The 18,005-nt window shown below is 32.8% G+C and overlaps 1 protein-coding gene across 3 annotated transcripts in view; it reads right to left on the bottom strand.

Annotated features, from left to right (window-relative positions):
- Positions 1-18,005, bottom strand: part of LOC118266435 (phospholipid phosphatase 2) — a 39,666-nt gene that overhangs the window by 13,617 nt on the left and 8,044 nt on the right. The window contains exon 1 of one of the 3 annotated variants that reach the window (XM_035579897.2): positions 7,629-7,866. The exons of 1 other annotated variant lie outside the window; for it this stretch is intronic. In XM_035579897.2, the coding sequence (XP_035435790.2) occupies positions 7,629-7,700 (72 nt within the window). In that variant the 5' untranslated portion in view covers positions 7,701-7,866. Of the gene's footprint in view, positions 1-4,053; positions 4,232-7,628; positions 7,867-18,005 lie in introns of those variants that run through there. One more of the 3 variants, XM_035579898.2, reaches the window with a different exon arrangement.

Consider the following 18,005-nt stretch of genomic DNA (forward strand, 5'->3'; position numbering starts at 1 on the left):
ATCACGGTATCACTTGAAGAGAAAAATTATTATCAACACAACACTACCCAACCACGCCTAAAAGTGAAATTCTTACTCTCTCATCCAACCATTCATAATCTCATAACATACACACTTACACACAATAATATTAGTTAAACGATTCCAAGTACCCTTGAACATCACCCGGACGTGGAACCCGGAACTTTACGATTACGATCCATGTGAGTAAAGAAATTAGAAAATTATGGGCACAATACACCTTGGAAGATATACTTTAGTAAAGATGTTGTCGTAAACAAAGTCTAAAATCGGACATTTGGGGTAATGTCTGGAATTATTTTACATGTAGTTGGTAATTTTGTTAATTAACATACCCATTTTTACATAGTTTTTTGTATACTTAATAGTGTTTGGCTACCATCTCGCCTGGTGGCAAGCGATGATGTTAAGCCCGATAGTTATATTGGTCGTACCTATCTTGTTATAAATCGTAATTTTTGTAATGATTATCCCATGAGCTCTGCCCCTTATCAATCGCTAACCAATTTATGTAAGCGATTAATTAAAAATAAAAGCTTTTTCACATACTATTTAGTCAAGTTACCATAAATTTAAATAAAGTCAACCATTCAAAACGATTAACCTTATTATAACTAGTTACTATAAACATAAACAAATAACATGTCAACATTAACCCACTCTTAGTTTAATCGTTCATTAAACTGTCAAATTTGACACAAGCAACCAGTTGTCAAATTGACAGGTTACATTTTTAAAAGTTGACTAATCGACGTTTAAGTTGACATGGCAGTTAATCAATCTGTCAACTGATCTGTTGTTTGTAAACATTGATGTTTTAATTATTTATTTCTTGTTTTTGTTGCCTCCTGCATACTTTTACTACTTTCACATAGCAAACACCTCGTTGATTGAACGATAACAAGTGATTGATACACTCGAGTAACTAATCAAGGTATAGTTTGAATCTTAAAGCTCTCAACATAAACATAATTTCATGTATAATTGAGAAACGACCTACATAATTATGTTTTAGTAAATAATACGTAAGACATGACAATATATAACTGTAACTTTAATCGATTACAAAATGCGAAACTATGCAAATCATCGGTTAAAAACTAGACTTTCTCAAAAACTCCAGATTTCATAATCTGACTACAACACGAGATGATTCAACGCCAAACAATAGCAGCTTATCTGTAAGTACTAAGTATATTAATCTGGCTTTAAGATGTCTTCAAGCATTCCCTAAGTCGTTTTTGTGAATACTTAACTCTTGACAAGAGCCAATATAAAATGATCCCTACCTTTACAGCTCAAACCTTTATTCCTAGAGCATTAAGGTCGAAATTCTAATGATAGAAATGCCTTCTCATACTGAACAGTGAAATAAATCTATCAGACAATGATTCGGGAATTTAAACGCTATTGTGTTAAAAATAGGGCTGTAATTTCCTTGAGCGTGTAGTATGAAATTCAGCTTAAATAACAGTGATTTCAATGCGACCGTGAACTCCATGAACGTGCCGTGACATCGCAAAAAGTAAAAAAGGACTTTAAATACATGACTAAATATGGTTTAAAATGGTTTAATCCTTTAATCTTGAATTATAACTGAAGGATGACTCTGTATTGTTGTGAATAAAAATAACACAATCAAAGATATCGTCACGCCTTTAATTCCCAAAGGGGTAGGCAGAGGTACACATTATGGCATATAATGCCACTGTACAATGTACACCCACTTATCCCAATTTATGTTGTAAGTCTCATGTAATAGGTGGTGACCATAACCATATACCAGACACATTTCCAGACTCCGTGCTACTACTGAGAAATTTTCGTAAAACCGAATAAAGCCTTGTAATACTTTTGCCCGACCCGGGAATCGAAACAGAGACTCCTTGTCCGGCAGTCGCATTTGCGACCACTGGACGTTCATTTTTCATATCATGGAGATATTGTATTGTACTTAATTTGCACCTACTTACAATCCGGAAATAACTCTATGACGTCATTAACGTATAGAAAATGAATCAGAATTGAAGTTTGGTATATTATGTACACAGTAACTGATAACAAATTGGCATGACGAATATAAATACATTAGGTATTTTTTATCGATGTATCATGTACTAATAATATCTTTTAGTATAATTTTTTTATGGTATAAGCTGGTAATCGACCATACGGATCCCCTGATGGCAAGCAATCGCCGCCACCCATGGACACCAGAAACACCAGAGACGTTACAAGTGCATTGCCGGCCTTTTGGGGGTTAGGAATTGAAGGGTTGTTGGGGTGATTAGAAAGAGGGGTAATCGGGCTTCCAGTACCTTAACTCACACAATGCAAGCGTTGTTTCACGTCGGTTTTCTGTGAGGACTTATTATATAGATAGAACCTCTTGATAGACCCGTGTGGCTATTACAGAGTATTTTAACCTAAGATTTTCTTATCCATGCGTTATTAGCCACGAGCTAAAGAGGTCAAGTAATTGAACCGTAATAAGTAAACTATCGACAGTAAAGTAAAATGATGTAATGTTAACACATGGTAGAGATTCACACGGGTCTTACTAACAGATTACAAAACACGGTGTTTCAATGTTTACGGTAAGGATTTGGTTAAACAGTTTTGGTTTGTAAACTAGCTCTGAGCACGTGGTTTCAGTGGCGGTATTACGCCAAAAATCTGTTAATTTTTTCATGTTTCATGACAAAATGGAACGACGGATTGATGTGATTTTATAAGTGTCATTGTTGATAGTATTAAAATAGGTATTACATTGATTAAAATATCTATACTTTCCTGAATATCATTATGTTTTTTTTTATGGAATAGGAGGCAAACGAGCAAACGAATCACCTGATGGTAAGATCATGGTCACCCGCAACACCAGAGGAGCCACAGGTGCGATGCCGGCCTTTTTAAAAAGGAGTATGTAAAACGTATACACATCACATCAAGCACTCTCAAGATGGAAGATCTCCTTAAATAATATTTCCAACTTTGTGACAAAAGAATAAAGCCGAAACTCAATTAAAGTAATTTGAAACAATGGTGTAGCTTCATATGCTGTTGTTGACTACTACACTCGTTAGTGAAATTTACAGATTTACTTGTATACAATCCCGTTTACATAAATGATGTATCATAGTTATGATATGTTGTTGTGAGTATTACATTAATTTGATTTTGTATAATGTACTGAGTATCATTATGTTTTATTTTTATGGAATAGGAGGCAAACGAGCAAACGGGTCACCTAATGGTAAGCGATCAGTGCCGCCCATGGACACCCGCAACACCAGAGGAGCCACAGGTGCGTTGCCGGCCTTTTTAAAAAGGACTATGTAATGTAAAATCGTGTTTTTCCCAATAAGGTAAAAAACTAAAATAAATAAATTTGCTTCTTGCTTAGAAACAATGAAAACTGTCCACGTCACGGACAGTAGACCTTAGTCATTGATTACGATAAAATTTAGGACTTGACTAGTCTAGAACGCTAGACCTAATCTAGTGCTTACATACCAATCAGATAATGAATCATTATTTCAATAGACTGATGATAAAGCGAAAGAGGTATGTAAAATTCGTAGCTATTGACGTTCCATTGTCTCTGCTCAACGGAGACAGGTTATGTATGTATGTATTTCAAAATGTGAATTACAAAACATGATGTGAATTTAATTTAAAGAATTGAAAAGATGATCTGTATTTTTAAAATGTAAAGAAAGGAGAAGAACGCTTTCTTTGTTCCTACTTATGGTTTGTTATTTTCAGTACATTGTATTTTTTCATTATTAAATAAGCACAATATATATGATATTATGGAGTATAGTAATAACACAGGAATAAATATAATAGTAATGGTAAGAGAATATCAGGTATATACTTAAAGAGTACCTATAGATACTATGTATATGTACAGAATACATTGTAGGCGACTGCAGCTCTTCAACAACATAGTACACAATCTCAAGATTACAAAACATTTCATAAAGTTAAGTAAACCAAATAACAATTAAAACTAATCTTGATATTTACCTCAACCGATTCATAACACCTATAAACCGACATTTTAAACTACACTGCACTATAATATCACAGCAATTAGACTACGAATTCGCTCACTAACACTCACTATAATTATGAAATATATTATACGAATTATTTACACATCAAATGACATACATGTTGATATTTCGAATGGATATTCGCGACTGATAATGAATTCAAATACAGACACTATTTACCGACGAATACCTATAGGCTTATCTGTTTAAAACGTTGTTGTAAAAATATGCCAAGTCCTCCTTTATCTACTATTTGTCTTATGAGTAATTGACCCTTCTAAGTATGTAGATATGACGTATGATATTTTTGATATATGGATTTTGGAGGCGTTGTCCTTTTTGGAGAAATATAAGTGCATTCGTGTTGCAATATAGATTTCGCGAAATAAGATAAATATAATGTGGTTTTTGGGAAGAAAATATTATTCATCATAATGCTTTTATCTTTTTTCCATAATATCTATCGTGATACATACTCAGCGCCTGTTTCACCACCTTCGTATAAGTTCCCGATAAACTTATGTGACAGATAGTGCATACAAATTACATTCTTAATTCAAAGTTGTTTGATACATAGTGGCTATTCAGACATTGTGAAAGAAGTCCTAAATTAACTACATAATATGAAGAAGAATCGCAGAATAAACAAATAGATCTTCTTCGTTTCTAAATTTTAGATTATACACTCTAAGACAATACTGTCTAAGTAGCTATTTCAATATTATGATGAGAGTATATTAATGACACACCTGGAATACTTCTCATTAACAAAACTACTAATATAATTCCATGATTCTGAACAACGACAACGAAAAAGGATTTTCCAAAGGACACGTGAAGGTTTGTACTTAACCGACCTCCTTTGAATAAGGTTCATACTTCGAACTGTGACGTCATTTCCTTGCTTTTTTATAAAGTGGGTCATGATGACGAGGTCCTACTAGGTCGATCCCTTCTGCCACTGACGACTAAGCCTAAACCTACTGGAAATTTAAACGTCATCGAACCGCCAATGTCGAATTCCTACGTCAATGTAATTGTCATTATTTTAGTAAATATGGATTTAATATTCCCCCATACTTATTATACTGTTTGATTTATTAGTAATTTTGTAAATTAGTTGTATATCCATGTTTTTCATATATTTTTAAGGAAATAAATCCTATATTTAGGCTCATTAGTACATATTTAAACAATACTAAGATAAAATAATGTCTGTGAACATTTTGGGATATACATATATATGAGGTACCTTTTTTTGAGGGAGGAAAATCATCCAATGACTTCCCCACCTTGGGCGAGACGAGAGGTAGTGGCAGACGCTTACTGTCTAATAACTACCCCGTTCTTACTCTTGCTTTTCGAGCCGGAGCCCGGTTAACAACCTAGGCAGTCGGTAGCTCCGGGTAAATATGAGGACTGTATTGTAACAAAATTGCATAAAAGTAGACACAAATCTTTTTCATCTTGACAACATAAATGATTTGTTGGATATAGGGGATGTTGCAATTTCTGGGTTTAAATAGGGTTGGCAACCTCAGGTATATTTAATTTTATCCTTTTCTAATAATATCATAGATGGAAATCAGTTTCTCATATGCAAATATTTCATCAAGAACTTGGCTTGCAGACATAGCTCAGGCAAAGTGATAAGATTATTACGATAATGTGCCTACTTAGATAAGTGGAGTACATTGCGTTAAATTCAAACATAGAATTAGTCAAAACTTCTATTTTTATCATCCGTACCAACGCAGTAACGTCACGCCTTTTTATCCCCGAAGGTAGGCAGAGGTGCCCATTACGATGCCGCTATACAATGTAAACCCACTTTTGGCCATTATTTGTGTTATAAGTCCTATGTAATAGCGGTGAGCCTATTGCCATATACCGGGCACAGTTCTAGACTCCGTGCTACTACTGAGAAATTTTTCGAAAGACTGAAAAAAAATCTGTACTAAATACTTTGGTAAAACCCATTAATACCACTAATTCATCCGTACAAGACCTATTAAAATCGATCTTAAGACTTTTGCAATTGATTTTACACCTTTTAACAAATGAGGCAGTAAAGTAAACTAAGTACCTAATTAAAAATGATTCAATACAATAAAATAGTCAACAAAGAAATAAAAATTCAAAGTATTACCGACAGTCATCGTGATTCGTGATTATAACATTTTAGTGTTTACCTAGGAACTGAGTCTGACTCATACGTATAGTACTTGAAAGATAAAAGATAAAACTAATATGTAACAAATAACATTGCATCAGTATTAGTTATCAAGTTAGATTTTTAATGTTTTTACTTCTTAAAAAAATTTATTAATATAATGTTTTTACTTCTTAAATTTTAATACTAGTCCCATAGGACTGAATGAAAACTTATATAAGAGACGCATTAAGCGAGATTGCATTGAGTAAGTCGGTAGAGGGCAAGTTAAAAGTCCTTTTAGCTTTTTAAGTAGGGTGCCCTCTATTTAACGAACGATTTAAAAGGGCAAGAGCATGTAAGACTCGAGAAATCACATGTTGCATGCAAAATTTAGACAATTTATGTCCGAATACTCAAACTCTACTCAATTTTAAGACGCTCTCAAAACTAGTTCTCTCGTTATCAATTCTTTATAAAATGACAGAGATAGCACGATATTTAAGTACAACTTCAAATTGAGTAACATTTCAGTATTCGGGCGTTAGTCTACTTGTCTCATAGGACAGCCCCTACTGCGCTTGTATTTATTGCTTTACTGTATAGGAAATAATAGCAAACAAAACAAGAGGGTGAATAATAATGTTATTAACGTAATGTTATAAACAGAAGTACCCACATACATACAAACATACATAGGTACGTCTGTTTACAACCATTTTGTAAGGGATTCCCGTAAGCATGTGATGTAAACTATCCCTATATACGCACATGTTATAGGGAACGTAATTGCGATGTATTTGTAATGCACCATTTTATATTTACTAAGGAAAAGGGCCCTGATTTAAACTTACTGTTGACGCGGTTAATGTTGACGGGCGCTGACGTTGGTAAGATTTACCTTGAAGAGTTTTCTGTTGGTAGCCAATGATTTTAATGCTGAAGTTTACATTTTGATCTTCACATTAAAATACTGAACGATTTGATGAATCTATCAGTAGTAACTAGCAATAGTAAACTGATCTAGTTAAAGAGGACTAACGAGTTTTAACAGCGAGTATCAATCGAAAAATGATAATATTTATCAACATCTTAAGGTAATGACAGATGCGATAGTTTACGATCCCGTGTAAGTAACGTCAAGCCTTTTATCCCCGAAGGGATAGACAGAGGTATACATTACGGCGCGTAATGCCACTTTAAAATATAAGCTGTACTAATTTCGAGTCACAGACACACTCCAAATTATCGCGGAGATCCCTCTGTGACTCCAAATTAGTAGAGCTTTTCTCGTATATTAATATAGATATTAATGATGATTTTTAGTTAATGTCTTTACGTCTTCGGGATTTTACAGACAATACAATTTATTGTGTGTTAATATAACCACTGACCTCTTTCCTCATGTGAACTGAAGCTATCCTCTTAATTTCTAGAACACTGGACCGGATCGACGCGGACAACATTTTTTTTAATAGTTCTTAATTTTAAATACTATTATTATTTTAACGTATAAAACTAATAATTATCAACAGTTTTAATCACACTATTGTAAATAATTAAATAATATTTAACACAATTATTCAACAAACACTTCAAAAAACAAGACTTGGCGCTTTTTCGTAAATTATGTTTACGAAATTATTAAATAAAAATATAGGTTATAATTTAATTTAATGTCACAAACGACCACCTTTAATGAACGGTTAAGTTTTAACTGAATCGTTGTACGTGACTGTAGTTTATTACAATGTTAATGATGAGTAAGTTGAGGAAAATCCTCAATACGTCACGTCAATCGGCTTAATGTAACATTTAATTCTTTTTTAATTAGAATACTAGAGTCATATACTGAGTTGCGTTTTACTGACCTACAAGTACTTGGACACTTTGAAGAAATTCGTCAAGTGCCTACTAGTGACGACTTTCAGCTCTGGCTTGGGTAAAAAACCGCAAGCAATGACAAGTAATTAATTAATTAATAAAAAATTGGAATACCGTGTGCTGTGAGTCAGACTGTAAGACTTGGCAGGTGTTTTGGTTTTTATGTTTTATTAGAGAGTAAAGTACATTGTTTGAAATTACATTTTTGTGTTTGATAATTAATTTATATAGTATTTTTTTTTCGTATCCAGGTATTATTTTTACGGAATGAGATGAGCTGTTGAATGGGATTTAAAATATGTCTGTAATAAAAAAAGAACTGGAACTCAAACCTGCTTTACCTTATTTAATACGTGCTCTTTGAACTCTTCACACCTTTACGGAATTATTTAATTGGTGCGATCATAGGCAATAATATTCTTAATTACGTATTTTTTTAACGTTGTCCTACACTAGGATCTTTTAAAAGAAAAGATCCAACATTAAAGATACGACATACAATTTTACACACACATGACACCCAGACCCAAAACAACAATTTGTGGATTTTTGTGAATCACATAAAGGGCTGTTTCGTGCAGGAATCGACCTCACGGTACCCGACAACCGGTGGAACATCCACCGCGTCAATCGTGCACATAGTATTGTCCTATTGTTAGTAGTCCTACATAGGTACCTAGACTATAACAATACCTAGGTCTTATGATTCAACTATAAAGCTGTACCTAAACCTAATGATAATAATTGTTACAATGGTTTATAAAGTGGTTAACAGAGCTTATCTTTGAAACGAGTCATGATTTAATTAACCATTTATTTGTTTAATATATAAATAAATATAACAATTTTCCCCCAGAGGAATACTACCCGGTTGGCTTTGATTTAGGTATTGTATAAGTATAGGTATCTAATGGTCAGGACTTTAAATCCTCGAAATTAACAAATTTAGAACAATCTGCATGTATTTCGAAATTGAGTACGTACTATTTTTGCTTACGTTACTATTTCCAAATTTATGAAAAATTTACTAAAAATCACTCACGTACATTAATGGAGAAAAGCTCTACTAGTTTCGACACATAGAGGGACTCTTCATTATGAGCAGCGTGGGCAACCGCGGCGACGTCGCATAGCCTCTATTAATATACGTGAGTAAACCGTGATTTTAAATTAATTTAGTTGGTCTCACGGAAAGGTTTAAAAGGATACAATGCTTAAAGCATCAAAGTATTCTCCCAAAACACAGTCATCAGGAAAAGGAGCGTACATTTCTCGAAGACAGCATAGAATTTTGATTCTACAATTAAATGAAACAGCACAATAATTTCAATTACGTCAAACTAATTATAATAATATCTTAAAATAATTAATACGTTGAACGTGGCAAAGACCCTAGGAGGCCGTGCGTCACAAATAACAACAAGAGCTATAAAGCACACTTAGTTATCTACAATCATTACTGCAGACACCTAGCCCTCGACAAATAGATACTATATTTTACCCCCTTTAGGCTGTATTCATACTAAGAGTGCTTCTAAGCACAAGTATGCATTTTCGGATCCGTGGTCAGCGAGCAAGGATAGCTCGCCGACCGACCAGAACCAGACCCAGTGCGTACGGCGCTTCAAAGAGCTATCAGACCACCACAGATGGGGTCCTGTAGGGCTGATGGATTGCGGATTGTCTAGCGGGTTTACCAGGGCTCCAGCTCGAAAAACAGGAGTAGGAACGGGGTGTTTCTTACTATAGTAAGAGTCACGACATTTCCTCTCGCCTCGCCTAAGACGGGAGAAGTCATTGGATGATTTTCCCCCCTCAAAAAACTGGGATCTAAAATATAACGGAATTAAACCCACCTCACTCAAGAGTCAAGAGTAGGTCAACACAACCACTACAACAACGTCCAAATCAATTATTTTTCAAAAGATAACGAATCTTACTTTTCAATTTAGTTTGTCCGTATGTACAGAACTTTAGAATCAATAAATAAAGTGTGTGGCGATAAATAAACGCTGCCTTCACCACACCCGGTCACAGGTCGCACGGTTATCAGTTATATCTACGAGTGAAAGTCAGATACGAAAGGTAACCAATATTGTTTAAAGGTGTTTTTTAATTAATTACATTATTAAATTTCGATTTTTTTTTTGTCTTACTTTTTTAATTATTTACCTAAAGATAACATAACATTTACAATTAACCTATAAAACTAAAAAACTAACAAAATAAAATCGTATAATTATTATACTTTTTATATCACTTTAACTGTATAATGTATTGGCTTAAGCTGTAAAATTTATATGTTTTTGTACTAAATAAATAAATAAAAATAAAAGAAAACTAAAAAGTTTTGGTCTTACATAGAATAATGTTCAAGTGTAGAGTCTTTAATTACTATTTTTAAATAAAACATGTGACAATACTAACTGCACTGTACTACTGTTAAGTAATATAAAATACACAATAATTAATTAAAATAATACAAGTACATACAAATACATATAAATTACCACAACTTTGTACTTTTCTTCGTATCTCTACGGGGAAAAACAAGCTGTTATTGGAAACAAATTGATTGCGTAATATTATATGAAACAACAAAATTAAAAATAGTGTAAATACCCCAAACTCATGTATTATTACAAAATGTTTTTTAATTAATAATTACTTGTGGAAATTGTGGAAAACCAAAGCTTTAACTTATTTCAATTGATCCAAAAAAGGCCACTTTTGAACTGTCGTAATAGAATTAGTCAGTCAGTCTATCCGTCACTGAAGCTAGGTGCTATTTTCTAACCTATTTTCAAAGTAATTTAATTAATTTATAATTTAAAAATATGTTCTTGCTTCACTTTTACATAAACCCATCGAAGCGCCGGCGCATAATTTAAGATGCGTCGGATAATCGAACCCGGTGCAAGTGATAGGTTTACCGGCAGTTTGCGCGATAAATAACTTCACCGTTCACGCTGTTAACTGAAATAACTTAATATTAAATAAACATTTTAACTGTTATAATAACTTAATATTAAATAAACATTTTAACTGTTATGACTTTCTAAGTGTGATCGGAGTTATTATTGTTATTACAGAGTTAATTATAACACGACATAGGTACCTTATTTACGGTAAAACGGTGTATGGAATACGGTAGATGACTAATTTTTATTTTAATGTCCGTCTTGTAGATTATTTTAAAACATTCGACACTTATATTTTATTTTTCTACGGAAACAAATACTTTCTACCAAATATTAATTTGAAATAACGCTTGACATCACTTTTATGTACGCTTTATACAAAATAAAAATTATGTATCTAATATTAATTTAATTTAATTAATTTACATTCCTTATTATGTTATTTAATCAACAAAACAGTCCAATAAACTATACATAAGCTGATAGCAATCTTTATACATACTACTATGTACAATCAACAAACACACATCATAATTTAATATTATTTCGAAGAAATACTTTTTATCATCTTGATATAATAACCGTTTGTTCGTGTTATCGAATCTACGAAAAGCTAACAAAGTTTTTAAAGGGAATAAACACTATCATTAATTAAAAAAATTCGTTGAAAGAGTTTTATGATTTGTCTTTCTTATATAATATGTAGTATGTTCTTTATACATATAGTTTATATTCAATTAAGTATTAGGTACCTATTACCACCTACATTATACATGTGTAATTAGCAAACAACATAAAAAATATATAATTACTATCTAATAAAACATATAAAAATATTTAAAGAATGTTTAGGTATGCGTCTTCATCTTAACGAAGAAGGAACAAAAAGTAAAAAAAAGCTTTGCATAAATAGTTAAGAATTAAGAATCATTTATATTAATTACATTACATTAGCTACCTTTATAGTGTTTATTTTTATATCCTGTAAAAGACATGAATTGCGATCGTCATAGATTGTAAATTTTTTTCTCAGAAAAACTCTAACACCAATAGAATCTAAAAATATAATTATATGAGTGCATAATTAATAAACTCGTGGTTGTAATCATCATAATATCTGATTACGGCAGCTACTTATTTAATTAGTAACCCAAGAAGCGTGAAACTACTTGAAATTGATCTGTCAGATGTTCTCAATTAGAGACCTCTGATGTAGGACAATTATGTAGCCAATCAGGTTATTATTAATTTAATATTGGATTTTTAATTGAAATTGTAATTAAATTTATAGTTATCTTTTTAATATGGTACTACCAAATCAATTATATATTTTTTAAAACCGAGTGTAAGATATTGAGAACAGCGCCACCTGTTGTCGAGTAGACAAACTAAAAGATTAAAAAATTGTATGGTTGAAATTGGTAAACATAGCTATGTTTGCGAGTTTCGTTATAAAGTAAAACATGGCATTATTCTTAGTAACATTTAATAGGAGAGAAATATTTTAGTAGTAATTTGCTCCCGGATTCATTCAGTAATTTGCGAATGCAAACATTTTTTTTCAGTAAATTGTTTGTACAATCCAACATCTGGTCTTCGTGAATAGTTAAACAAAAACAATATTTACTTTGAAGCCATTTTTCTAATTGAATTCTTGTAAAGCGGTAATTTGCAAATACCAATACCACGAACACTTAAAAACAAACCTTAACACCTTAGTTTAAAGCTTAATCTAAATTAACAAAGCAACCACAATCGTTATACCTTTACGTAATTATTTCACCACGAATTTATTAAGAAAATCGATGAAACACAGTACAAACGGATATGGTTACAGGATAACAGAATATTTGCTCTCGATTATGACTCACTAGTCTAATCTTTAGATTCTTTAGTACCTAGTTGTTATATAAAATACAAAAATACTTTGTGATACAATGTTTTCCGCGATATCTTTAGTCTTTATTTTTATTCATTACCTAGACTAAACTAGCATTACCTGGACTAGATATTCATGTGAACGAAACACTAAATATAAATAACTTATTACATACATAGTGATATAGGTAAATAAGAAAAATCTTAAAAACGTATATGGGTAAATAAAACCCACATTACCAATGAAGTTGGTAGGTATCTACAACTGTCGTCCACGTGTATCTTACATTGTTCATTGTCGTATCAGATTATTGCTACTTATAGTTTTCCTGTATCCATTGATCCAATGATATACTACGTCAATACGTAATTAAACTACATTTGCTGTAAACTAGTCAATTGGCTATAAGGAAGACTACGAGCAATGCAAAGGTACATGGATATGGATAGTAGAGGTGATTGGAATGAAAAATAAGTCTTCTATTTAGTGAAGACTTAGGTATTAGGTACCTACATAATTGCCTATATATCTGGTAAACAGTTTTAGTAGGAAAATCATTATTTATTTAGTAAAAGGTACATGGTATAACTTATAAACTCATATTCAACATTTTGCATTTTCAGGAAAAGTAGACGTGGGGTTATATTAAATACCTATATAGGTACTTATATAAACCTGCTGACACGTTAACATCCGTTTTAGCCCACGGGTTTTACACTCAATTAGTACCGAAAAATTAGGTTTAATTCAGCTCTGACGTGTTAATTTGTGAACAGGTAATTTAATACTCATTAGTCATTGGGAGACGAATGTAGCATTTGTATGTATAAAATAAATATTATAGTAAGTACCTACCTACTGCTGCTTTTATTGAAAACCCCATCTGTTCAAGGACAAAAATGAATTACTATCTTTGAGTGCGACAGTAAAGAGTTATGTATTAGTGCACGATACATAACTTGATGCACGATATAGGAGGACGAAAAAAAGAAAAATGTTTTAAAAATTTACTACCAGAAAATACTGTTTAAAAATCAAAGCCCGCACATATAGGGCCCAGTAGACCTGATGCCCAATCTGGAGCTGCAGACAACGTAGCAGGTTACCGGGGCTCCGGCTCAAAGCAGTAGAAGGAACGGGGTGGTTTTTAGTCAGTAAGAGTCTGACACACCCTCACGCCTCACTCAAGGCGGGAGAATCCAAAGCCTTTGGAGAGGCGGGATAAGGCTTTGGATGATGTTCCCCTTAAATAAAAGATAGATTGTAATATTCCTAGGTAGTTATCAGACTAACATTAGGTAACCTTGCAATTTTCAGACAAAATAATTCACTTACATTTTCAACCAATTTGCGAACCAAAATAGCCTGTGGGTAATTACTTTTTTGCGCACATAATGCTTGGATGCACCATCTATTTTGTTTTATTAAGTGCTGACGTCATTCGCTCGCAATATAAAATTGCGCATTTTAATCGGAGACCCAGCAACAGCACTTTCTGATAAAGAACCATTTAAAATTGCCTTCTTGCACTACGTGGAAATATTATACGGCCTCTTATATACATAGAGGAGTATATGTATATATACACTAGCTACTTCCGCGCGGTTTCACCCGCTCTGCTTAGCTCCTATTGGTCATAGCGTGATGTTTTATAGGCTATGACCTTCCTCGATAAATGTACTATCCAACACAAAAAATATTATTCAAATCAAACACACACTGTATGATTTCCCAAAAAAAGTTTAAGAATTATTACTCACAGTGTACTGTATCTATTTTTTTAATACATACTTAATGTGCATGTATGCGTCATCCATACTATAAATAAAAAAGATACAAATATTCGATGACGTCATTCCTACGACCATGTATAGGAACATATAAGTCATGTATGTATAAGTATGTATATGTATACTTTAATGCATGATATTCGTTCCATGCACTGAGCAGTAACAATAAAACGTACGTCAAAATTACGGTTAATTGTGTAAACAACAAAAACCACGCTTTGTAACGAATGAAGAACAATATTTTTAAATTATAAACAGTATTTATATTTATAAAAAGTGAAAATAATGATGATGAATCATTAGTTTTTGTGTATTTTAATTTTAATGAGTAACGAGTAACAATCAGTAATTTCATTAGTGAGTTATTTTTATTTGTTATGTATGTAATTAAATGTGTTTTACGTGGGAGAATCATGCTTCAGTACACATGTACTGGCTCGACCCGAGTGATACCACGGCCTCACAGAACACCGACGTGAAACAACGCTTGCATTGTGTTTCGTAATGTGAGTAAGGTTCCCAGAGACCCAATCCCCTTTTTGATCTTGAGTTACCTTTGACATTAGTCTGTGTGAGGTAAAGGACTGCGTGTATAATGACTAAAGGGATGCGCAGTTAGGATGTCAAAGAACTTAGTACCTATATTAGCATTGTTGCAGGTAGCGGTTTGCGGTTTCACATACTTCTTAAGACAAAGGCACACGTATATATGTATCTGTGGTATGGATTATTTATTTATTTATTTATTCAATTTCCATATAATTACATTACAATAAACTAAGCCCCACAAAACCGTTTTAATAGTTTGACTGTGGGGTCGCTGAATCTCTATGTTAATAATATATGTTTTTACAAATTAAAAGTGTCTAAGTAATATAATTTTAATTTACGTTTAAATCTAATTAATTTTGCTTCACTCCTTATGTCTGCTGGCAGATTGTTTAATAGGTAAGGTATTCTCTTGTTTAGTGTCCTGTCACCATAGTAATTGGTGACTCTGGGTACATTGAATCTAATCTCGATATTTAAGGTATCTTCTTCTTTCAACCCTTCAACTTCTTATACTAAGTTATTTAGGGTCAAACTCGTAATCTTCATTTAGTAAAACGGATTCTCATATTCTATTCTCCCGAATCAGATGTTATTCTATCATACTCTTAATTTATCTTTCAATCATTCCTCATCTAGTCTATCCATCTGTTTTTTAAATTATTGTCCTTTTTTTTCCATCCTATCACAATTTAAATTCAGCACTAACTTCGTCACATGATTTTCATACCTTCTTGTTTTGTCTTTTGTCCATGTCATGACTATTGTGCATGCCCATTGTCCGTTAATGTCCATTAATATTAAGTATACTTATATAGAGGACTTCAGTATAAACCTACATTTTGGAATTCAAGGCTTGTTGCTATGGTGATTCAGGTTTAATATGAACGTATATACCTAAGCTATTGTAACCGCATTCCCATAGCATCCTCATTATATGAGTCACATTTGAGTTCTACTAAGAATTTGAAGATCAATGTTTTCCATGAAGTGGTTTTTTTTAATGGTTTAGGATAATAGGTAGCTAGGCCTCATGTGTAGATCTAATCTGTTTATTCTCTTCTTTTGTAACTTGTAGTCATACGTTTTTCTTAGAAAATTGTTTTGTGTATGGTTGTATCTTGTTACTTCGTGTGTATCTTGGTCGTGATTGCTAGCAACTAAACTTAAATTTCCTGGTTCTAGGATCGTAATTGTATTTTTTTCATGCGAAATTTTCGCTAGAAGAACATTTGGCACCCTTTTACTTAGACACTCTTTTTTAGAAACGTTAGAGGCAACGACTCTTTATTAGTCACTGTTACTGTGTTAAACTTATAGGCAACATCTATGTTATATCCGGAGCTGCGGACTGCCTAGCGGGTTACCGGAGTTCCAGCTCGGGAAACGGGAGTAGTAACGGAGTGGTTTATAGTCAGTAAGAGTCTGACACTCCCTCTCACCCAAGAAGACCGAGAGAAATCAATAAATGGTTTTCCCCTTTAAAAAAAGTAGCAACGCTAAGTAATCACGAAGCTGCCAGCAAAACTCTACTCTATTCAATAAAGAAATGGAATAACATAGCAGGCTTTGTAGTAATAACTAGTTATTAGTACAGACACGTTCTAGCACACCTATGAACATTTATAAGCCACTAAATAGGTACCTCCTAAATGAATTCCGAATACTTCCATAAAATGATACGCACCACTTAGGTTTGATCACAAGAACAGTAACACTTAACTTTTTCTAATACGTAGGAATTATATTGGCATCCATCATCATCCATTTGTTCTCCATTCCTGTCGTTCACGCGTAAAGTCTGAATTCATACATGAATAAAATACCATACAAATGTTTTTGTATGATTATAAGGTATGGCTGACTGATTCGTTGGTCGAGTAGTCGTAAGTGCGACTGTCGGGCAAGAGGTCTCGTGTTCGATTCCCAGGTCTGGCACAGTATAGCTCGGCATTTTTCGGTTTTTCGAAAATTTCTCAGTAGTGGCACAGAGTCTGGCATTGAGAAAAGCATTTACTTACCTAATAACGTTTCCACAAAGAGTTAGTCATACCAAAATTTTGTCTATAATATTATGACTGTTTAAGCTGAAATATTATTTTAGTATTACCAATAATGTGTAGTCGAGACCAGACGTAAATACAACTTAAGTACGTATGTAATTCTACTAATACGTAACAAACAAACAATGTAGGCTATTTTAAAAAGATAATTGTATGACTAAGTCAAATAAAAAAAATAAACCGACTTCACTAAAAAAGTTAAAAATAACTTTAATTTCGGAAGTCGCTGTTTCTCGGTATTATTTGTTTGTTACACCGACTTCCGAAATTAAAGTTATTTTTAACTTTTTTAGTGAAGTCGGTTTATTTTTGTAAAAAGTATTTTATTTCACACTTTTTAGTTGCGATACTCAGTATCGCAACTAAAAAAGTCGGTTAAAATTCTCTATCTCAATAACTACTTTATTTATTTGTATTGTCACAGTCACTTATTATTAATTAACTTTATTGTGATTTCTATGTGAGTATGAAGTTCCATTGGCCATTTCTGGTCTTCTTCATCAGTTCCACCTCTTCAAAGGTTACTTTTTGACTGTAAATGCTTCAATTCTAGATGAATATACCAAAATCACTATATAGTTCCCTATAATATTTGAGGAGTACCCTCGATTTCTCTAAGATCCCATCATCAGATCCTAACTTGGTGACAATGGGACCACCTCAGAACTATCTACTTTCGAACAAA

Source organism: Spodoptera frugiperda, chromosome 7, assembly GCF_023101765.2.
Source record: "Spodoptera frugiperda isolate SF20-4 chromosome 7, AGI-APGP_CSIRO_Sfru_2.0, whole genome shotgun sequence".
NCBI lineage: Eukaryota > Metazoa > Arthropoda > Insecta > Lepidoptera > Noctuidae > Spodoptera > Spodoptera frugiperda.